Source organism: Dermochelys coriacea, chromosome 1, assembly GCF_009764565.3.
Source record: "Dermochelys coriacea isolate rDerCor1 chromosome 1, rDerCor1.pri.v4, whole genome shotgun sequence".
Classification (NCBI taxonomy): Eukaryota; Metazoa; Chordata; order Testudines; family Dermochelyidae; genus Dermochelys; species Dermochelys coriacea.
The window spans coordinates 59,568,524-59,592,204 of record NC_050068.2 but is presented as its reverse complement, the minus strand read 5'-3'; the positions used below and the strand labels follow the sequence as shown (position 1 = coordinate 59,592,204).

The following is a 23,681-nucleotide window of genomic DNA, read 5'->3' as shown; positions in this document are numbered from 1 at the left end:
GATTGGACGATAGCAGAGAATTGGTGAATTTGTTGCAGAGGTAAAAACTGATGAACTAGGGTGAATGATGGGAAAATCGCAGGGAAATGAATACATGGAGTAGTGACTACATGGACTTATGAAGGGGGTGTTTTCTGATAAGCAAGATGGAGTTGGGGGTGAGTAACAAGTAAATGATGTGTTATAATGTGAATAAGGATGGGTGCTTTATACATGTCAGTGTTTAAAGTAAAAATGAGCTAGTAGGTGTTTGCCAGGGCTGGTACATTTTATTGACAATTTCAAAAGGTTCTGCTATATTGTTAAATAGCTTCCATGTTTCACACTAGAGGTAGCTGAATATCAAAATTTTATAATATGCATTTCAGCTTGTGGAATTTGTAAAGAATTCTGGTAACTTTCAAGACACTACTATACAGATGCAAGACAATATTAAATACTAAATATTTAATACAAAATATGAAATTAAATATTTTATAACACATTATGTTATTTATTTAATATTAAACAATTCACAATGACCATGTTTCTGAAACTCACTAACCTACTGCTATTGAGGGAGGCTGGATATTCCATACACTCCATTCTTACCCTAACAGGAGAGGATGATTCCTCTGTATTTCGTTTCTGTGGCTCAGTCTCCACGTCCTGACGCTTGTTCTTCATTCTCTCCCGAAGATCCCCAGTGGGCCTTTCTGGTGACCTGTATAAGGCAGAAAGACATATGATGTAGCCACTTCCTTTTAAGGAAAAGGACACTCAATTTCCTTTACTGATTTTTGTAACTAATTTTTATAGAAAAATCTGTTCACAAAATTTGATTTTAAGTAATTCAGCCATGAAGCCTAAGATCCCCACCCAGCAAACGTGAGGAAAACTAGTTAAATCTTAATGGGTTTGGTATAACTAAACAGCTTTCGGAAATTAAGATCACGTAACAGCTTCCTAGCAATCAAGAAAGACTGAACTTCAGGAATGGGTTATTTTCTCACTGGAAGCAAAATGACTTGGTACAATATTGTATTACTAGTCCAATTAAACTGACACATGCAGGGCGGAGTGCAGCTTATAACTCAGATGCAGCATCACTTTCACAACTGTATTCAAAATCCCAGCCAGGTTGACTATGTCTCCCTTTTCCCAACTATTGTCTAACTCTAATTTTCACACTCATGACCCACTAAACCCTTCCAGTTATCTCTGGCTCTGTATATATTCAAAGATGCACTAGATTTAAAGAAAAACCACACTTATTTAAACCAGTGCAACTCTGAACATAGACCAGGCCTTTGAGCAGAGATCATTCAAAGTTGCCACTCACACATTGCCTTGGCCTTTTTGCCAAACAAAAGGAAGCCTATCTGAATTCAGGTTTCAACAACCTGCACCCTAAGGCCAGGACTACATGCAATTTTTGTGCTCGTATAACTATCCTGATTAGGTGTATAATTTTTTTTAAAAAACGGAAAAAAGTTATAACAGTACAACATCCCTACTTCAAATGTAGTTATGGTATAGAGGTGCCTTATACCTGTATAGCTTATTCCCCTTCTTAGGGAATACCTTGTGTTGGTATAAGGCACCTTTATACCAAATATAACAGTACAATTAAATCAGTACAACTTTTGTTGTTGGACAAGTCCTTAAACAAAAGGGCTGAAGTGAATGATATGCACGGCCTTTCAAGTTAAAAGCCATCTATTGTTCTCGCTAAATAAACCTAGCTGAATACTGAGCTGTGTGTATCTGCAATGGCAGTTAATTCCTACTGCTGATTCTCATCTCAGATAATTCTGTAAGGTTATTAGCTTTATATCTTTACCAATTTTGCTATAGCTACACTGAAAGATACTGATCAACTACTAGCTCCAGGAAGCCTGTCTAATATTTGAAATAATGAAACTTCCATTTGCTTCAGGACAGCAGTTTTCAAGCCCTGGGGGCCCACAGACTATGTCTAAGGGGGTCTGCAAAAGGTGACTATGAAAATAAAGTTTCAGATCCCAGAAAAGGCATTTAAATTTTTCTCATCAATAAAAAGTATGCGACAACCCCCACCTACAGGTCAAAACCCAGAAGTGTTGTTACCGCAGAAGCCCACAGGTTAGCACCCTTTCTCAAGCTGCATCAAATGCCATGCCAAGCACATGCAACATTTACAGTTGAATTCTGTTCAGCCAGTTTTCAGTCTAAGACTTCTGTGGCAGAGAACCACAGACCACAGGTTGAATTTCCAAATGGATCTACACCACCACCTGAAAATTTTTAGGGATCCACAAATGAAAAAAAAAGGTTGAAAACCAGTGCTCGGAGCATTTGTTTTCTTCCTAGAGGGATTGGGAATAAGTCTATTTCCTGTATATGCAGATATTTAAGAACAAAAATAAAAATTTGTTACTACTTTTAAAAATCGCTATTTGAAGCCTTGTTATTTATGTTTCAATTTTCTCTTCTGCAATATTTTCCATCATTAAAATGTTAAATATGGCCATAAGGTACTATCTTAAAGAGATCCAATAAAAAGGCCAGTGATGCCTATTTATCCTCCTCCTGCTTTTAAATATATTTAACGTGCAGCAAAATTGAACACAAGTCAGGGGAAAGGTTCAACAGTAACAGGGGTTTTTCCATCTGCTCTCTTTCCCGGCAGTACTAATCAACAAAATACCCTGCACATAAATATAACTAAAAGTCACCTTCCTAATATGCGTACTTGCATAATATTTTAAATTTACAGTTTTAAGTAAATTATTGCTCATTTTTAAAAGTAATTTTTTAATCCTCTAAAACAAGCTGTATCAATATTTTTTCAAAGACGCTCTATGATACTCGTTCCCTCCACAGATAGCTTTCAGCATTACAAAAAGAGGTATTTTTTTTTAATGTTTTGTGTCAATTTTATTTAAAAATCAGTTCCATCAAAAATCCCAAACTTGCTACATGAGGGAGGACTTGTGGAATTGACCAAATTTCATTTACATAGCAGAGAGATTACATATCTAATCTAAGGATGACATACTTTGCCCCCAAGAACACTGGTTGAAGCATTGTTCTCATAATACCCTCTGTGAGCAAATCAGAGAAGCAACAGAACCTAGTGAGAATGCAACTTATGTACCTTCCAACAGAAAGAATCTGATGCTACTAGAATGCACAGGGCTTTCTCCTTAAGTTTCAGGATAAGTGGGGAAACCCACCAAACCCACCACTCTCAATACACATTTCTAAGTTGGAAAAAGCTGGAAACCAACAACAGCTCAATCTATTTAGGCATTATTCAAAACTACTTTAAGATGAGGAAGGCCATCAGGAAATTAGAAGCAGGAAAAAAGCATTGTGTGGTTGTCATCTTTTATTGTTTTGGGAGATAAACACTGAGGTGAAATGAAGGTAAACCCTTTCCCCCTGCAAATAATAAAACAACAAAGACAGTAGAAATAAGTAATTTGGTGAAACTAAGTTAATAGGTTTACTCCTTAGCAGGTGGTTGGGAGGCATTGGCTGGTTTGGGTACTTTGGTTTAGGGCACAGAAAAAAAACCCATGAACTGACTGAATTTTCTAGTAAATTTTCTGCAGATGTTTCATCTGGTACACTGGAAGTTGTTTCTTTTAAATAATGTTTGCTCCTTAAGTTTGATTTATATATAAACTTCACCACAGACATCTACAATGTATATTTATATATAGTGTATATTATATGTGCACATATTATGCTTGAGTGGTCGCGAGGCAGTAATTTTGCGTCAGAGTTTTCAGAATAAGGTTGCGTCAGAGTTTTCAGTTCATCTCTCTCTTATTAGTTGTGCCTCTCAATACATCATACACATATTTGTACCTGTTAACTTTACGCTGCATTTGGTTTCATTGGTGGTTTGTTCCAACAATTGTTTCAAGTGGTTTTGTACAGCGTTCATAGTTTGTGATGAGCGCGAGCTGTGCCTTCAAACAACTCTACAACAACACTATTGCAGAAGGCAACCAGATCTCCTACACCTGCTGATGGCACTATGTGCCTGGATTCCACTATAACAATCCAGGATACGGAGGGAAGACATCACTCCAGGAAAAATAACGAAGTCCAGCGAGTCATCTTGTACCTCATGCCCCACCTCATGAAATGATCCTTCAAGAAGGTGTACCAGACATCAGGTAGCATATGAGGAGTGCTGAACAACTGGCTACTGAGGTACCATTAGCAGGTAAGTAGAGAACTAGGATTCACTTTGGGATGTGGAGTAACTCTGATGTCTCAAAGATAGGGCTCAGGCAGCTGTTTACCATGATGCCATCCTTGTCCCCCCCAGTAACGTATATAGTAATTTATTGGTGTGTTATTAAATTCTTAATTTTCTCAAGAGGAATGCAGTATATGTGCCGATGTGTCTGTCTGATGATCTATTTTACGTTGTGGTTGTCATGAACAGACCAAGACTCATGGGAAGAGAACAGGAAATGTTAAAGTTCAAATAAAGTTTTATGTTAATGTTTCTGAAGTTTGAAGAAGCTAATATATGTCCTGTTTTCCTACCCTAGAGTTAGGGTTTGCGGAGGGTGTAATGGTCAGGATAGATACATTAAGTATCACTGTGGCTTCTTTTGGGCAGGCCTGGAATCAGGGGGTCAGGGACAGGTGGCAATGTTTTCTGCTACCAAAGTTGCTTGCAAGACAATCATGGGACTACACTGAGAGGATCAACTGACCCAGTGCAACCATAACACCTGGGCTTCCCAGATACTGTAGAACTGACAATGTCTGAGCTGAAATAGTGCAGACGGAAGCATTTACAAGACTTACTTGGAGACAGTATAACTGTACAGGTTCTTGGTACATAGTGTTTGACAGATGTTCCCTGATAAAAATGGTACAGAAGATGCCAAAATTCTTTAGTGTAGAGCAGACTCTTTTGTGCCTTGCTAAGACTTATAGATGAGTTAAAGCAAGCTTCCAAATGCTCTGGTTGCTCACTTATCCAAAGTTTCGAGTCAGTAAGCAGCAAGCTATGCAATTTGACTTTCATATAAAACTTATAGGAGAAAAGAGTTAATATAAACAAAGATGTAAACCAACATTATTTCTGAATACCAGTGATAACTTCATGCCTTTATATGAAGCAAAATATTAAAAACAAAAAAAAAACTGCTAGACATTAAGAGTAAACATCTTTTTAAAAAAAAAAATGAGCAAGAAGGGCTATACACTAGATGCTCCAAATACTGTAGCAAGGGAACACATTCAGCACATAAAGGTAAGTTTAGAATCATTTACATGTAAAGCACCTCTCTTCCTTTGCTGTTTGGAGAATTCAGCACATAACATTACAGTAAGTTCCCTTGCATACTGAGAAAAAAGCTTAAAGATAACCTGTATTTTGTATCCCAGTTGCTAAGCAATGAAAGTTAGGATGGTTTTAAGATTAAGGCACAGAAATGGGAAACAGAGCCAGGAATAGAACCATAACATCCATGCCAGACATCCTGTTTGACCTTCAACTGGTCACTTAACTTGTGCCTCAGTTTATCCAGCTATACAATGAGGCTAGTTCCTACCTCAAAGGGGCACTGTGAAGCATTATTAATGTTTGTGACATCTTTGTATGAAAGGTGCTGAAGTGAAAATTATTAAATCATTTTTTTTCCCTTCAGAAAGAATGATACAGGCTTACTGAATACAGTTCTGGTTAGGTAGCATGGACTCATACTACTACACAGTGCCCTTTTTGAAAGATAGCACTGGGTATAATATTATAAGTCATTATAAAGTGCATTCATTTTACTTAACAAAAAAGGCACATTTTTTTAATCCCTCTGCTGGACATTTGTCTGCAGAGGTGGTCATGAAACCACACTTTCCTATCCTAGCACAGTGGTTCTCAACCAGGGGTATGTGTATGTCTGGGGCAAAGCAGGGGTCTTTCAGGGGGTACATCAGCTCATCTAGATATTTGCTAGTACAAACTGAAATTTCATACAGACAATGATTTGTTTATACTGCTCTCATACACTATACACTGAAATGTAAGTACGATACTTACATTCCAATTGGTTTATTTTATATATAATTGTATGGTAAAATAAGAAAGTAAGCAATTTTTCAGTAATAGTGTGCTGTGATACTTTCATATTTTTTGTCTGATTTTGTAAGCAAGTAGTTTTTGAATGAGGTGAAACTTGGGAGGTACACGAGACAAATCACACTCCTGAATGGGACACAGTAGTCTGGAAAGGTTGAGAGCCACTGTCCTAGCATGTCTCCTCACAACTGGAGAAAAAGAACAGTCACCTCACTCTCCAACAAAAATACTGTTACTGGTGAAGGCAAAGGGATATGGGCTGTGATTTTGAGAGTATTGCCTTAAACAGTTGCAAAACAGCATTTTAGTAGCAGAAAGAGAGGAAGACAGAAGTTGCAGTGACACACTACACAAAAATCCATTTATTAAAGTACTTGCATGTCCCATTTCAAGGCAGGTTAAAACACTGTTATGCAAAAGAAGTTAATCTGCATCCAGAGCACTTTATTAATTATTTTTTAAAGTTACACACACAAGAAAATCCAGGGAAAACCCACTGCATCTTGCCAAGTTACTTGTTTTCAGCAGCTTCACAATCCAATAAGGTTATTGATAAAACATACCATTAGGCACACCACAGCATTTCAAATTTTTACAGAAGACATATTTGAAAAAGCTATTTTCCTACAGCATGTGAACAATTCAAAGTGAGTTCTTGATTTACCTTCTATAACTGCTGCTATAGCCTTTACCTCGTGGTGAAGGGCCATGTACGAATCTACATGTGTTCCCATAGAGGCAGTTGCCAGTCTTCAGCCAGTTACGGCACTGTGTCTAAGAGACAGACATTACTAGGTGAATTTCACACTCATTTCTGGAAATACCATTGGTGTGAGTGTGGCAGAACAAACAAATGAGTCCACATTTACTCCCATTTATCTGAGATTTCCATCCACCAGTAATTTACTTCATTAAAAACCAACAGTGAGCATTAAGTCTGCCAGATAAAAAATTTAGGTTTATAAAAATATTAGTAAATGTACATTGTTACCGCTCCTCACTAGAAGCTGGAACACCACAAGTAATGTGAAAATCTAAAGATTAATAATATCTTGAACATCTAAGTGTGAATGTGTTCTCTTTACCTTTACTAACATGACTAATGACTGAATATTCAGTACTCATGAACAACCCCTCTAATGTCCTGGAAGAGAAGATGCTGGGGTGGGAAGGAAGAGAAAACACTTTTACAACTCACCTCTGCAGTACTTCCAGTGCTGGGTCCAAGCCTTTCAAACACACTGGGTCTTCGGGATGTGCTATCGGATATGGTCTTGGTATTTTCCACTGTGACCTTCCTTCTAATTTTTGACATTTTGTACTACTTCAACCAAAAAAAAAAGCAAAACTGTAAAATCCTTTAGTTTGGAGCTACTGCCACTGAATTCACAAGTAAAAAGAAAAATATATTATGCTATAAATTACAGAAGAATTTCTGCAGAGGTGACGAATAATGGAACGGAAGAATCATAAATAAATGGAATGTACCCGATTAAAGGGATGCCTTTGATTATTAACACAATTGGTTCAAACTAGTCAACTGAACACCAACAATGAAAGTTTTAAATTTTATTCTATGACCTGCTTTGGATTCCCCAACATCCCTTTGGGAGAACATCAGATGCTGTTCTGCTCATTCAAGCAGCAAACACAAAACAGCTGCTTTCTTTGGTCATGTGTGTTTGGCCATGACTTCTGATTTCAAGTGTAAAGAGCACTTTGAATGGTATTTAATCACTCCTTCGAGAGATGGAGTTTGACTGGTAAAGAGGGCTCAGTTTAGCAACTTAATGATTCTAAGGAATTCCCATTTCTCCCCTCACCGTTCATGAGAATGAATTGGCAGCCATTCTCTCTTCTCCCCTTCCATACTTTAGCCATGCTCATTGTCCATGCTGGTTTGTTATTGTATGGCTGTTTGCAACTACTGTGCTTTAAAGAAAGAATGCTGATGTACTTCTGATCACTAAAAGAACTGAATACATTTTGCAAACAGATACACCTTATGCTTGACAAATCTTCCTAGCCATAATATGTCTTACCTGGGAGCAAGGAGGGAAGCTATAAGGGGAGAGGAGGTTATGAGGCAGGAGAAAGAGGCTACAAAGGAAGGAGAACTGAGTCCAAAATGATTCTCCATTTGTTTAAGTGATATCAATTTATACAGAAAAATCAGCTTGGGAAAGCCAGTCTGTTTGAAAACAATACACAAGCAGTTTTAAGAAAAATCCATTACATAAGAAAAAAATACTACTAATGTAACCTACATTTTACATTTCTCGCACCTTTGACAATGTCTCTTGATTTCTTCACTACACTGAGACTTCGTTATCTGAATCTCATGGTTATCTGAATGTTGGCTCTTTCCCTGAGTTTTGACTTCAGGGTAATGTTCTCTCTGTAGAAAACTATACACTGAACTCCTTAAGCTCTTTAATCCTTCTATAAACTGCAGGAGACAGCTTAGGGCTCTGCAAGAGGCTTTCCCAGTCCCCTGACTATTTATTCAAATCTTTGCTTGGGACATAACATTCTTTCAGATAATCAGATAATCACATTACCACATTTTTATTGTATGTGCAAGGTTGCTACATGCTGTGAGAGAAGTTAATTGTAGGATGTACCAGGGATTAGAAACAAGTTAACATTTATTAATGATCTGAAGGGTGAAGACAGACAGCAAAATAGTAAAACTTGCCAGCAACAAAAAGTTATTTAGGTTAGTAAACACTGTGGAGAATATTGAGGAACTCCAGAAAGTTCTATTGAAGCTAGAAGATTGAGCAATATAACAGCAAATGAAATGTAAATAAATGCAATGTAATGCACACCAGGAGAAATTATTTCAATTTGTATATAGATGATGAGTTCAAATTAGGCCAGTCTTCTGAGAAAAATAATTAGGAGTCATTGTGGATAGCTCAATGTGCAGCAGCGGTTAAAAAGTCTAAAGATAAATTGTTGAAGTTAGAGAGTGAAACATCAAGTCCAGACTAGCCCAGCTCCCTTCCAGTTCAAGGTTGTTCCCTACAGTTTAGAGTGAACAAAACACCTGGATAATTTTTAAGGTACCATGCAATTAGATTCTTGGATTGGGGGGGAGGGGGGAAGAGAATACAGAATATATTAAAAAAGCATTGTATATATTAATAGTAAGACCACACATCAAATACTGCATTCACTTTCACAGGCTTCATTTTAAAAGAGACATCTGAAACAGAAAAGTTTACAAGAACAGTATGAAAGACGGCATGGGAAGGGGAAAGAGTCAACATATGAAAGGTGAGTAAAATGGGATTATTTAGCACAAAAAGGAGTCACAGGAACATAGTAGAAGCATATGATATATGGAATAGGAACACACTGATAAGGGGTTCCCATTCATCTTGCCTTGTAAGAAGAATGTCCCTTTATTTAAAAAAAAAAAAAAACAAAGGCAACAAACCGAATTGGTTATTTTTAATTTACTCTTCACTCAGCAACTAATAAACTTTAAGAATTCAGGGCTACGGAAAAGTTAAGATGGTTTTCAATTTTAAAAGGATAGATCTTTTATAGTATTGTGATAATAATAGCACACTTATGACTAAAGAGGAACTTTCATTTTAACTACCTGCTATTAGGCACCTATGACATTCACACAAAAATTACACTTTGGACTGTAATTGCTTCATACTCTTTTGAGCCAAAAAGAATTTTTAATTAAATTCCTTTCAGCCATTTGAGTTTTATGAACATGGAAAAGAAGTATTTTCACACTTCAAGTTTTTTTTTTTTAATGGAGTTTTGTATGCATGTGTTCAGATAACACAAGATCAATTCAATTTTTAAAGTTTGGCACGTTTCCAGCTGTCAATGAGACTCATGTACTTTGCTAACCGAAAAAAACTGGTGAGACAAACCATTCCAAGTGAAAAGAGCATGCTATGAGCGCACAGCATGTTGCTTTCACGGACCATCTAAGTGCACACAAGGGTCTCAATCCTGTAATCAGATCTGCATGGTCAGACCCTTGACCCTAGAATAAAGGCCCACTGACTTCCATGGGGATCCATGCATTTGGAGCCAATTACAAGATCAGGGCCCAAGCATGGTTATGGAGACAGAGGCAAGTATATCTGAGAACCAAATATACTGTAACACAAATTTATGAAATTAAGTAGAATGCATTTATTTGAATCACTAGTTTTTTATTCTTCAGCAACCAAGGAAATTAAATGCACAAAATACAGTTAATATTTTACATGCAAGTAGTGAGGAAAATTGTTTTTTTGACTATGTTGTGGCAAGAGTAAGGAACATTCCCCTTGTCTTCTTCCATATGCACTCTTGTATAGGCAGAGGGAAGGGGGGATTCCAGAATTTTAAGGGGGAAGTTCTATTTCTGACTCTCTCAGCCAAAAATTTAACAGATAGCCAAGAGCAATTGAACCGTAATGTCCCCATAAAATTCAGCAAATTACTTTAATTCTTCCTAGATTTCTCTAAGAAGTGCTTTTCACTTGCTTGACCACAGTCCAAAAAACCCCAGTCCTACAATGATCACCAATGCAGTTCAGACTCCTAATCCCCTCTGATCTGCTTCTGTGTCTCCTCTTTCAACTTGTTCAACAAATTTTGTTTGAGCCCCGTGAGGATAGAGCCTTAAGCACTCAACAGTTTCCAACTCGGTCAATAAATACATTAAATGCACAAAATTGGGAAATATCTTTTTTAAATTAATTTAATTAGAAGGAATTATTGTTAATTATTTATTTCAGTGATATGACATAACTTAGTAACTAAATACATTTAGGAATATTTAGAAGTTTGCAACTTCCATGACATCTAATCACTATTAATGAATATCATAGAAAAATAATAAGGAAAATGGGACAGGGAAATTAATTTTATAATACTTAATCAATTTACAGGGTTAATTGTATTATTTAAATTGTCTAACAATAAAATACTGCTCCCCCCCCATATTTATATACAATCCAAAGGCGGCGCTATAAAAAAATAGCAATACACCATGAACACAATTATACCTTATTCTCTTGTAGATACTTCTATACCACTCTGCAGTACAAAAGATGGCTTATTATTAATGAAGCTTTTTCAAGGTCATGACAGATAACATTTAGTGAACAGAATTAACTGTATTACTATATTGCAAATGAATTCACATGTACTCTCCATCAATGCATCTGTATCCATTTGTTGTCTCTTTCTTATCGTTAGATAGTAAGCTCTCCAGAGCAAGGACTGTCTTTTCGTTCAGGGTCCTGATCCATGACGGTGGCTCCCAGGCACCACAACAATACAAATAATAACGTTCGGGTAATATTTTCCTTGATATTTCATGATAATGTGTAACGGGTGGAACAATTTAAATCAAAGTGATTTAAATCACCAATATTAATCATGATTTAAATCAAAAGCAGGAAACCTTAATTTAAATAATCAATTTTAATGTTGTATTGCATTTGTACTTTAATTATTTTCCTAAGGAAAGGCTGATTCTCATTAGCTGGTAACCATTAAAATATGTTGATTTCCAAGTAAATACAGCCTTTACACAAAATTTGTTACTTCTTTTTGCTAACCAGAAGGATACACTATATCTACAGACACTTATTTAAGCTGTAACAGTAAAAGTTGTGTTATTCAGCATGTTGAGGGAATGGGGGGTGGGGAGGTGTGCTGGTAAGTCAGAAATTCCGGTTAACAAAGAGGGAGGGAGTTTGGCTGCGGGAGGGGGATCAGGACAGGGGCACAGGATGGGGTGCTGAATCCAGCCGGTGCTCACCTTGGGCAGCTCCCCGCAAGCAGTGACATGTCCCTGTTGCTCCAGCGGTTCTGCACGCTGCTTCTGCCTGCAGGCACCGCCCCCGCAGCTCCCCTTGGTCACAGTCCTAGGCCTATGGGAGCTACTGAGCCAGCGGCTGGGGGCAGAAGCAGCAGGGATATGCTGCCACTTGTAGGGAGGTGCCCAAGATGAGCGTGGCCCAGATCCGGCAACCCAAAATTTCCCCCGTGTCCCAACCCCCTTCCCCCTCCTGCACCCAAACTCACTCCCAGAGACTGTGCCCCACACGCCCTCCCATAATGCTGGTTTCTAGAGCTTTCCAGTTGGCAAAGTGCAGAATAACACAGCTTTTACTGTATATAATTTAACTTGCATTTATTTGGAATCTTATTTTTTCCCTTTTTATGTTAGAAAATGGTGAACAATGAATTTCTTGTTAACTAGATGATTAATTTTTTTTACTTGTGAATTGTGTCAAACTATTTGGATGGAAAAAATTCAATTAAATGCACAAAGAGCATTTTAAATTTTTGTATTAGTTTCATAAATTACCTTATAGGTACTGAGTATGTAAGAAAGAAGTTTACCAAAACATAGATTCACAGATATTAAGGTCAGAAGGGACCATTATGATCATCTAGTCTGACCTCCTGCACAATGCAGGCCATAGAATCTCACTCACCCGCTCCTGCGATAAACCTCTCACCTATGTTTGAGCTATTGAAGTCCTCAAATCATGGTTTAAAGACTTCAAGGAGCAGAGAATCCTCCAGTAAGTGACCCATGCCCCATGCTACGGAGGAAGGCGAAAAACCTCCAGGGCCTCTTCCAATCTGCCCCGGAGGAAAATGTTTTGCATTTAGCACTGATTTATTAAACAAAGCAAGTATTATCTGTAGTTAGTGAATTGAACTGATTGTTTCTAGTCACCATGTTGTTAAAGATAGTCATGGAACTGAACTAGCTGAATAAACTAAAATGAAGAAAGAACAAGGAGTATTTGTGGCACCTTAGAGACTAACAAATTTATTTGAGCATATGCTCTCGTGGGATAAGCCTACTTCATCAGAAACATGCAGTGGAAAATACAGTAAGAAGATATATAGTTATAGATACAGATATACATATATATATATATATATACAGAGAACATTAAAAAATGGAGGTTGCCATACCAACTCTTAACGAGACAAATCGATTAAGGTGGGCTATTATCAGCAGGAGAAAAAAAACTTTTGTACTGATAATCAGGTTGGCCCATTCCAAACAGTTGATAAGAAGGAGTAACAGTAGGGGGATAATTAGCATGGGGAAATAGTTTTAGTTAGTATAATGACTCATCCACTCCCAGTCTTTATTCGAGCATAATTTAATGGTGTCCAGTTTGCAGATTAATTCCAGTTCTGCTGTTTCTCGTTGGAGTCTGTTTTTGAAGCGTTTTGGTTGAATAATTGCAACTTTTAGGTCTGTAATTGAGCGTCCGGGGCATTGCTGGCACATGATGGCATATATCACATTGGTAGATGTGCAGGTGAACAAACCTCTGATAGCGTGTCTGATATGACTAGGTCCTCTGATGGTGTCCCTTGAATAGATATGAGGACAGAGTTGGCAACAGGCTTTGTTGCAAGGATAGGTTTTCCCCCTACTGTTACTCAAACCTTTTTGTTAACTGTTTTAAATGGGCCATCCTGATTATCACTACAAAAGTTTTTTTTCTCCTGCTGCTAAGAGCCCCACCTTAATCGATTGGTCTCGTTAAGAGTTGGTATGGCAACCCCCATTTTTTCCATGTTCTCTGTGTGTATCTATATATCTTCCTACTGTATTTTCTACTGCATTATCTGATGAAGCAGGCCCACTATATTTGTTAGTCTCTAAGGTGCCACAAGTACTCCTCGTTCTTTCTGCTGATACAGACTAACAAGACTACCACTCTAAAATGAAGAAAACACTCTCTCTACACCTACAGAAGAAACTACTGCTGTCAAAAGCTGGTCTAGTAGTTCAACAAATTCTGGTTCTAGGTGCTTAGTCAGTGATTTCCACCAGTTCAGTGGTTTGACTTTCTTTAAGACTTCTGTAGCAAACGTGTACTGCTTAATATTTACTTTACATTATTTTAATACATTATAATAAATGTAGGCCTTAATAAACTGTCAGAATTTCACATTTAATTTTAAATAGTTTTTTTAAATAAGTTGGTATTTAAATAAAAAATCCAATTTCAATACAAATTATTTTTTTTTTTAAATCATTAGTTTTTATTACACACTTGAAGGAGATTACACCCCTTGGGTTTACTTAAGTAACAGCAGCTGCTATACTATGATACAATGCCATGATTCAGGATAGAATATAGTGTACATTTAAGTTAATAGTAATGATATACCTATAGTTCAAATGTAGTCCAACATTTAGATTTTGTAAAAATACAATTTCACAAAATCTAAAAGTTAACAAAAATGTTCACACGAAACGTTGTTGATTTATCACTGATTTTGTTTTAAAAAGCAGAAAAAACAAACGCTTTCCCTTGCAATAATAGCATCCTGCTTCAGTAGAAAAGCTAGCAATTGAGAGTAAATGGAAACTGATTATAAACAAAAGTGGCACTGAGTAGATTATTTTCATTGTCTAAGTGAAATGCAAAAACTAAAAGAACACATGATAATAAGGTGGCACTAACAAGCAAGGCAATTTATGTGTAATGCTTGACTATACAAGTTGTCCTCTGCCACGTTGAATAGTGTCAATCTTTAAAATGCTATAAATCAGGGGTTCGCAAACTTCATTGCACCATGCCCCCCTTCTGACAACAAAAATTACTACATGACCCCAGGAGGGGGAACCAAAGCTGAGCCAAGCCAACCTTCACCACCGGGGGCGTGGGGGTGGGAGGGGCAGGGGAGGGGGTTGGCACAGTGGCAAAGCCCAAGCCCCACTTCAAAGCCGATGTGCGAGGGCTTCAGCTCCAGGCAGGGCTGAAGCTCTCAGGGGTGGGCTTTGGTCCTGGGCCCCAGCAAGTCTAAGCCAGCTCTGGCTATAAATAACATCCCATTAGAAAGCAAGACCTTTTTAAATAGAAAATATTCTAAAAAATTTAACTGTACACTGATTATGCTACGGTATTCTGGGATATAGCAAACTAATGTCATTAAGAGAGAAATAATGACACTTTTCTCCACACATTAGAGTGCTAAAAAAAGGTTAAATGTTGTATATTCATATAGAGATGGCCAATTTTCAGATGCATAACACACAAAAACTGGAACGTCAACATAAAAGTAAAACCAAATTACCAGTCTTCAAGTTACCTATGAAAATTTGTGTCTGGCATTCAACAAATAATTACTCAGAGTTCAGTTTTTACAACCCTCTGCTATGAACATGTCTTCTTCAAGTTAACTACACCTCTTATTTAACACAATGCATCTTTATCATCTTAAAATGTATAGACCAGTAATGGTAAGTAACTGATAGCTATGTGTTTACATTTGTGAATTGGGGTTAGCCTGCTATTGGTAAAATGCAACAATTCAGTCCCTAGGATTACAGAAAAAGGTAAGCAATAAAAAAAAGTATGGATAATGTCTTATATGCATTGTATTTCACATTTTGTCTGAAACGGCAGGGAGCCACTTCCCAAAACAACTTTTAACATACTAAGGCCTGGTCTTCACTATGGGGAGATTTCAGAGTAGCAGCCGTGTTAGTCTGTATTCGCAAAAAGAAAAGCAGTACTTGTGGCACCTTAGAGACTAACAATGTTAGTCTCTAAGGTGCCACAAGTACTGCTTTTCTTTATGGGGAGATTGACACTACTGGGATTGATCTAGAGAAAACCCACTACATCGATGGTCAACCCCGTTATTCCAGCTCCCCAAGAAGATTAAGGCAAATCGACCAGAGAGAGTCTCCCACTGAGGCAGTGCAGTGAAGACACCATGGTAAATTGACCTAAGCTACATCAACTCCAGCTACTAGCATAACTTACCCTCCCCCATAGCGAAGATAAGTCTTTTGTCTTTAAATGCAACTGGCCAGTTCCCATTAGGTCCCATTCAGTAGCACACAATCTACTGTACAGTAGAATCTAGACTGCAAAAGGTCTTGAAGCAGACCAATCTAAAAAAAAGCAATGGTCTAGGTCTAGCGAGGATCCAGTAGAAATCCCCAGGTGTGATGCTGGAGACAAAAGGAAGAATCTATAATACTAGTCACACAAACCCATATCCTCAAAGATATGTAAGCACCCGACTCCTGTTGATTTCAATGGGAATCAAGCACCTACATGCCTTTGAGGTTCTGGGCCAACAGCATACACCAGTGTTTTTCAAAGTACACATCATGACCCAGTACCGGGTCATGGAATGTCAGACACATAATAGACTAGCTAATTAAAATTATAACGATCGTTGCTGCACAGCAGCTCTCAAAGGCCACACAGCAGGGACCTGGAGAGGAGAGAGGTAGGGGGTGGGCGGGAATTGGGGAGAGGAGCAAGTTGGGGCTTGCAGGGCTACTGCGGGCCTCTCCCCCAGCCCCAGAGCTCTCCCCGAGCTAGCTGCTACCGGCAGGAAGAGGACTGGGGGGAGTCCTCTGGCCCCAGGCCTGGGGGAGCCTGCTTGCACCCCAAACTCCTCATCCCTGGCCCCACACCAGAGTCCTCACCCTCCTACATCCCAACCCTCTGCCCCAGCCCTGAGCCCCCTCCTGTATCCTTAACGCCTCAACCCCAACACCATCTCATAGCCCTCACCCCCGCATCCCAACTCTCTGCCCCAGCCCTGAGCCCCCTCTTGTACCCTGAACCACTCATCCCCAGCTCACTCTAGAGCCCTTACCCCCACAGACCACCCTCTGCCCTACTCTGGGCCACCTCCCACACTCCTTACCATAGCTTACTAAGACTAATGTCTAGTGTTAGTTATGTAATGTGGGTTAAGCTGGAATGTATTGCATTATGATGATTTTATGAAAACTCTAGTGAAAAGATATAATTATGTTGGGTCACGGGTATCAACAATTTTCTTCAACTGGGTCACAAGGAAAAAAGGTTGAAAACCACTGGCCTAAACTACAAGTTCTGGATAGTCATCAATGACAGAAGACTTTAAAGAAAAGGCAAAAGCACCAAGGTTCAGGATCGATGCTACAAGGGCTGACAAGTTCTAAATTCAGCTAAAAAGGCTGATTGCATTTCACTACTCTCAGCAGCTGTGACAGGGACCCCAGTACCCTGAAGCCCACAAAGGACAGAGATCACGTGTCTGGGAGGCAATGAGGAGCCCACAACAGGGTAAAGCACCAACCACAGAAGATGGCAGGTTTAGCTGGCAGGTGAAGTGTCGCAGACTCGCTGGCTGATCGGTGCCCTGTCTGACCCACAGCTCAACCCCTGCTTCTCCTCACAAATCACAGCCCGCACAATCTGCCCCCCCTTCCTCCCTCCCCGCCATTCTCATCTCGGCGCCAGGGCAGAGTCGCCCCCACAGCCTCCGGGCGATCCGCTCCCGCCTGCGTGCATCACGATTCCCCCCATCGCCTGGTACAACCCGCGCCCCCCACCACCTACTCTCCGACTCCCTCCCCGGGAGCCACCTGCCATCGCCCTTCGGCCCCGCTGCCCTCCCAAGCCACAGCCCCTCAGCCCAGCGCTTCCACCGGGACCCCCGGCCTCTGCAGCCGCTCTGGCCGGCCCGCGGGGCGCAGGATGGCGGCGCGGGCGGGGAGGCTCTGCCAGCACCGAGCTCCCCTCCCCCCGCCGCCGCCGCACGGGGATCCACCCCGCCCAGGCCCGGTTTCCCCGCCGGGGCGCCACACTCACCTGCTCCTTCCGCTGCCTGGCCGGTCCCCGCCGCCTCCTCCGCCGCCGCCCGGGGCGGAGAGGGTGGGAGGGGGCGAGGGGGGAGTCCGTCCTCCCGGGCCTGAGCGCCGAGCCACACGGGGAGGAAGACAAGGAGCGCGGCCCGCTCCGGCAGCCGAACGGCGCTTCCCAAGCCCAGGGGCTGCCGGGAAAGCCGCGCAACCAACCGGCCGGCCCCAGCGCCGCCGCCGCCGCTGCCGCCGCCGTCGGGAGGAGGAGCCTTGGCTCACCGGAAACCGCCGTGCTGCCATGCTCGTGCGTAGCAGCGCAACTTCCGGCCGCGCAGGGCAACGAGTAAGCGGGGGGGACGAGACGTCGGGCCTGAAGGGGAAACGTGGGGGTGGGGCCTAAAATGAGGGCGGGGCCTGGTCAGGGGAAGAGAAGGGGGAGGGGCCTGAAATGAGGGAGGGCGGGGCCTAGCCTGGGGTAGAGAAGTAGGGTTGCCACCTTTCTAATGGCTGGTAATGGGACCTCTCAAGGCCTCACCCCTGACCTGCCTCTTCCCCCCAAGGCTCCACCCCCGCTCCACTTTTTCCCTTGAGGTTCTGCCCCCTTCACCAGCTGCTCCCCCAGGCTTCCTTCCTCCTCTGCCTCTTCTCCCCAAAGCCTCGCCCCCTTCTCCCCCTCACTCACTGGATCATCTTCACCTCCCTCCCCCACCAGTTGGCCGACCTTGGCTCCGAGGCTGGGACAGGAGCTGCTGCAAGGTGCCTGCCTGCAGGTAGGAGGCAGCCCTGGCTATGCAGGGACTGGTGAGGGTTGATCGCATGGTACCTCCACCGCCCTCCAGTAAGCATTCTTTTGGTGTCTGGTCAGTATGTCTGACTGGATACTGCCAGTTCCCCTTTTTGACTTGTCTTTCCATAGGCATATCTCTTCAGTCTGTTCAGATGCTGGCCTGCTTAGGAATATTGGACATCTGAGCTGTGTTGCATAATAGAGGTTAGCTCAGTCATGGGGGGGCGTTGTTCCCCCTTCCATGGCGAGGCACCTCAAAGATGACTGCCACCATCTTGGCCGAAACATGAGGGATTAAAGCAGGGACTTTTAGTGCTAAAAACATAAATGGCTGCATCATGGCTACAGAGCCATGGCTCTCTAGCTGGGGTTGTAAGACATTCATAGCTTCTGTGGATCTGGCACAGGGAGGTACCTGTAACATAGTCATCAGTGGGTTACGCAAGCACTTCAGGTACAAATATTACAATTTGTTTTAAAAGTTGATTTTCACCATTGTTGGTGGGAGTGAACTGGATTATTCAAAAGTTCTCCGAAAGCAAACACTAAAGAGGTACAAAACGGACAACATGTATTTGTTTGAATATTATTGGGCTTGGGAGGTTGCATTGACATGGTTGTAGTTTATCTGTCACTACCCTTCCCAACTCTACAATTTGGCCTAAATGTAGCCATCTGTAAAGCAATTTAATATATGTCAAGGTGAAAGGTAATAAATGAAACACCAACCTGTTGCCCCTAAACAAATAATAATTATAATAACGCAGTAAGTAATTCCTTTTATTTGAGTGAACTAAAAAAAAAGCACACTCGAATGAATGACACGGCCTATCAGGTCACCTAAATTACCAGTTAAAGCAATGAAATGCCAAATTAAAATATAGCACATTAAATATTGTTGGTAACGTGTAAAGCTATTGTTTTGATACCACTAAGTGCTTCAATACAAGTGGGTTTAATTAGATTTGTAGGAAGCAAAAATCCATGTGTTCCTCTGTCCCGAAGTTCAAAGGTAAAAGAATACTTAATGCCAAGATCATAAGCCCAGTCATCTGAACCTCCAGGAGCTAAATCTGTAGGAGAATGAAAAGGAAACAGATTATTACCTGTAACCTTGGCCTCAGTCCCACACACTGCCTTGTGGTAGAGAGGATATTCTGTCATACTGATTATAGTACTAAAAATGATACTTACAGATAGTTTGTGCACTGGGGCCAGACTCATATATTTTGTGAGTTGTTTTTCTAATAGATTGAACTACTTTATTTGCCACAGATAGCTGAAATCAATAAAATATTAATTAACTTTTATAATTTAGTAAAAGTGTTTCACATGACTCTGTTAGGACATTGTAACCATCCATTAGGGGTACAATAAAGAGAGAAAGTAAAGGAGTACTTGTGGCACCTTAGAGACTAACACATTTATTTGAGCATAAGCTTTTGTGAGCTACAACTCACTTCTTCGGATGCATTAGTGAGCTGTAGCTCACGAAAGCTTATGCTCAAATAAATTTGTTAGTCTCTAAGGTGCCACAAGTACTCCTTTTCTTTTTTGCAAATACAGACTAACACGGCTGCTACTCTGAAATCTGTAAATAAAGAGAGAGGATCTGTTTACAGCATGTTTACAGTTGTCCCCAGACCTGGCTGCATTGCAGTTTGTAATGTTAATATGTGATTGGCTTTAGAATGCTTATAAGATGTGGCTAAACATGGTTAGGTTATGTTCATGATACAAATAGCATCTATGCTGCAACTGGACAGCAAACTCATCACCAAATCCATGATTCTGTGCAACTGTCCTGTATTTTCCATTTCCTGTCAAATATTGTTTAAGTAACCTTTAAGTATTTTAAGTTAAAGTTAATGTTGAAGCATACAAAAAAGGATTTAATAATGGAACTGTACACTACTCTTGAACAACTGACTAGAATGAACTATTCTGTAATTAGTTTACAAGATGTCACATCTCTGCTTCACAGGTAAAGAAGTGATAAATCTACATTTTCTTTATCCTCTTTCACAAATGCATTATCTAGGATAAAAAAAAATTAAAAGGGTTATAAACCCTCAACTTTCAGGCCATAAGATGGTCACAAACTGAGGAGGCTTAGGAAGAAACATTCCCCTGGGGGCAAGTTATTTCATGTCGGCTACAGGATTTTTTCCTCCTTCCTGTGAAGGCTGGCACTGGTCACTGCTAGAAACAGCATACTGGACTGGGTACAGATCTGGTCTGATCAAATATGTCTATGTTCCTACTGTATCACTGTACAAAGCCCATTAATTTAAAAAAAGGAAAAAAAACTTCCATTGAAGAGACTGTAACAGCTAATTTTTAAAATCTTCCTTAAAGACCTTAGATCTGTGTGGGGAAAGAATGGATGGAATGGGAAGGTTGGAGGCAACATGGAGGAGCAATCCCAAATACCCATCACCTGTTGCTGCTGCTTGACTCCATGCCAGGGATGCTGTGGCATAAAGAATGTCATGAGACTGCCCAGGGAAGTTGTGGAAGCTCCTTCTCTGGAGGATTTCAAAAGGAGGCTGGATAGCAATGTTCCCTCCAATTTTTTATATCCATGTGCGGAATGATTTTGTTATGTGTTCCAATATGGAGGTGATCTGTGATGGGAGTGGGAGTGAGGGGTTTGGAGAGTGGTAGGGGGCTCGGGGCTAGGGCAGAGGATTGAGCTGCGGGGGGGGGGGAGGGGGAAGTGAAGGCTCTGGCCGGGGGTGAGGAACCTTTCCCCAGATGCAGCAGCTTTTGGGGTCCCAGGGCCAGGGTTCCTCTCCCCAGCCACGGCAGCTCCGGCAGGGCCAGGGCTGGGGGAGAGGCGCCAGTGCGGCGCAGCTTAGAGGGAACTTTGTTGGATAGCCATCTGTCTTGGATAGTTTAGACCAGTGGTGGGCAACCAGCAGGCCGCACGTGGCCCGTCAGGGTAATCCGCTGGCCACTGGGAGTTGTGGGCAACTGTGCAAATGTAAACAAAATGTCTGGCAACCTACCAGCGGATTACTCTGATGGGCTGCATGTGGCCTGCGGGCCGCAGGTTGCTGAACGCTGGTTTAGACATGACAAATCCTGGATCTTTGAAGGAGGTTAGACCAGATGACCCTTGCAGTCCCTTCTAACCCTATGATTCTATGTCCACCCTGATGATGTCCTATGTCTCCACATAGCCGGTCCCATGGAGTGAAAAGCCCTTCCCCATTCTGTCAGCCACTTCCTGCTCCTTCCCTGGTCCCATGCAGGAGGCACTTGGAGTAAAGAACCCCTGACCCACTCCCCCATGCATGGAAAGCATCAGGAAATTGGCCAGAGGGAGCAGGGAAAGGATTCTTTACTCTGTGAGGCTTCTCTTCTTACTCCTTACCCCAGGAAATCTTGTGAGGCTCTTTAGCAACCCAAGTAGCCTAATTGGCCTGCATATATTGGCTAACTCCAACCTAGCCTGTATCTCTTTTCCTAATCTAGATAAACCTGAAGGCGTGGGGACTAACCAGTGGAGGAAAAAGAGCAATGATGTTCTTCACTTCCCAGCTTCCCCTGTTTATCCTGTTGATTAATAGAACGGGAGCTGATCCTACACAACTCCTAGACTCTGCAGGAGAGAGGAGCCCTGATTGTGTGGACCTCCAGAACTTTACAGGACTTAGACTTCTTTTATATAGGCCTTAGGAGACCTTTAGCCCCAGAGTCCCGGCTAGCGGACAACTTCATGACCTGCAGAATCAAAGAGGTATTCTGCTTCAGTGGACTAGCTGTGATCTGCTGGTCCTCCTGAGGACCTCAGTGTCTGTAAAAAAGGTCTTGTCTCCATCAGACCATTAGGACCATTTAAACATATTTCCCATAGAAAAAAATTAAATAAGGAGCAGTAAAGGCTGCAGGCACCTATCAGTGTTATGGATGCACACTATTCAAGAGCAATAGAGTTAAAAAAAAGTTTCAGACTTAGTAGGTTCAGATATGGGGAAAAACTTACAAGAAACCTGCACTTGAATGTATTGAAATGCAGTTCTAAGGTACCAAGTTACCTTTACTCTGCCCCCTTAGCGATGCCTTGAAAATATCAGAAAGTCAGGCTACCTTATTCATCCAGAATAAACACTTTCATCTTATCAATGTCCTCCAAAATTAGAATACTTTCTTGTAATCATATAGTGGTTGTGCCAACAACCAGCTTCCTTACGTTCTTATCTATTGAAAAATCAATTTTCCAAATCTTGAACAGACTCAACGCCTACTGAAGGCGTCATTCAAATTTCTCATTAAATGTCCATTCCTGCAAGGTGATGAAGGTGGGAGATACAGATGAAACTTAATAAGTGGTAACACTTACCAGCTCATCATGGTCTTTACTTTTATTTGTAGTGTAGGAATATGGAAACAGTACCATCTGTGAGTAAGAGTGCATAGTTATATATGCCTTAATGTGATCTTTATGCTTTTGGAGAAAATTAGCTACAGCTTTCACTTCTGGTTCAGACTCTGGATAGGGTCCACAGTATATCTCATGACAATCATTATGAGAGGCACCTTTACCTGTAATAAAATAGAGGATACAATGTCACCTGTTGAGTTCTTACAGTATATACTGAATTGTCTCATGGCTCAGTGACAAAATAAAGCATTAGGATGCTATACAAGTGAGCATAGAATCTGGGAGACCTTGGATGCATCATTACTGCATGTATGTATCATTATTGCACCATTTAAGCATCTTGGCCTGATTCTCCTCTACCTTGCCTTATGTTAAAAAAATTGGAGAGGATACAAAAAAGTTCCAAAAAATTATTTGAGGGCTGGAGAAAATGCTTTACATTCAGAGACCTAAAAAGCATAATATGTTTAGCTGAACAAAAAGAAGTTTGAGAGGTGACTTGATTCCAGTGTATAAGTACCTTTGTGGAGAGAAAACATGGGTACTAAGGGATTCTTTAATTTAGCAAAGAAGGACATAACAAGAACCAATGGCTGGAAGCTGAAGCTAGCTAAATTCAAATTGGAAATAAGGCACACATTTTTAACAGTGAGGGTGATTAACCATTGGAACAAACTACCAGGGGAAGTAGTAAAATTGGAACAAACTCTGCACATGGACTGCCTGTTGGATTATAACCTTTTAAATTGATTCCAGAAGGTTTTTTACAAATCAGCAGCCTTACCATCTCTGTTATAAGAAAAGGAGTACTTGTGGCACC

General features: G+C 40.9%; 2 protein-coding genes across 6 annotated transcripts in view; both read right to left on the bottom strand.

Moving 5' to 3' along the window:
• ZC3H13 (zinc finger CCCH-type containing 13) overlaps window positions 1–18,020 on the bottom strand; it is a 57,669-nt gene extending 39,649 nt beyond the window's left edge. Inside the window, exons 1-4 of one of the 5 annotated variants that reach the window (XM_038387086.2) lie at window positions 17,695–18,006; window positions 7,272–7,394; window positions 6,738–6,847; window positions 592–703 (exon numbers count right to left, since the gene is read on the bottom strand). In XM_038387086.2, coding sequence (XP_038243014.1) covers window positions 592–703; window positions 6,738–6,847; window positions 7,272–7,388 — 339 coding nt within the window. In that variant the 5' untranslated portion in view covers window positions 7,389–7,394; window positions 17,695–18,006. Of the gene's footprint in view, window positions 1–591; window positions 704–6,737; window positions 6,848–7,271; window positions 7,398–17,694 lie in introns of all 5 variants that reach the window. The other 4 variants (XM_038387085.2, XM_043500695.1, XM_043500698.1 and 1 more) reach the window with 4 other exon arrangements.
• A 1,217-nt stretch (window positions 18,021–19,237) lies between these two features.
• Window positions 19,238–23,681, bottom strand: part of CPB2 (carboxypeptidase B2) — a 51,947-nt gene continuing 47,503 nt past the window's right edge. The window contains 3 exon segments of the mRNA XM_038390201.1: window positions 19,238–19,544; window positions 19,666–19,750; window positions 22,820–23,022. Of these exon segments, the coding sequence (XP_038246129.1) occupies window positions 19,360–19,544; window positions 19,666–19,750; window positions 22,820–23,022 (473 nt within the window). The 3' untranslated portion in view covers window positions 19,238–19,359.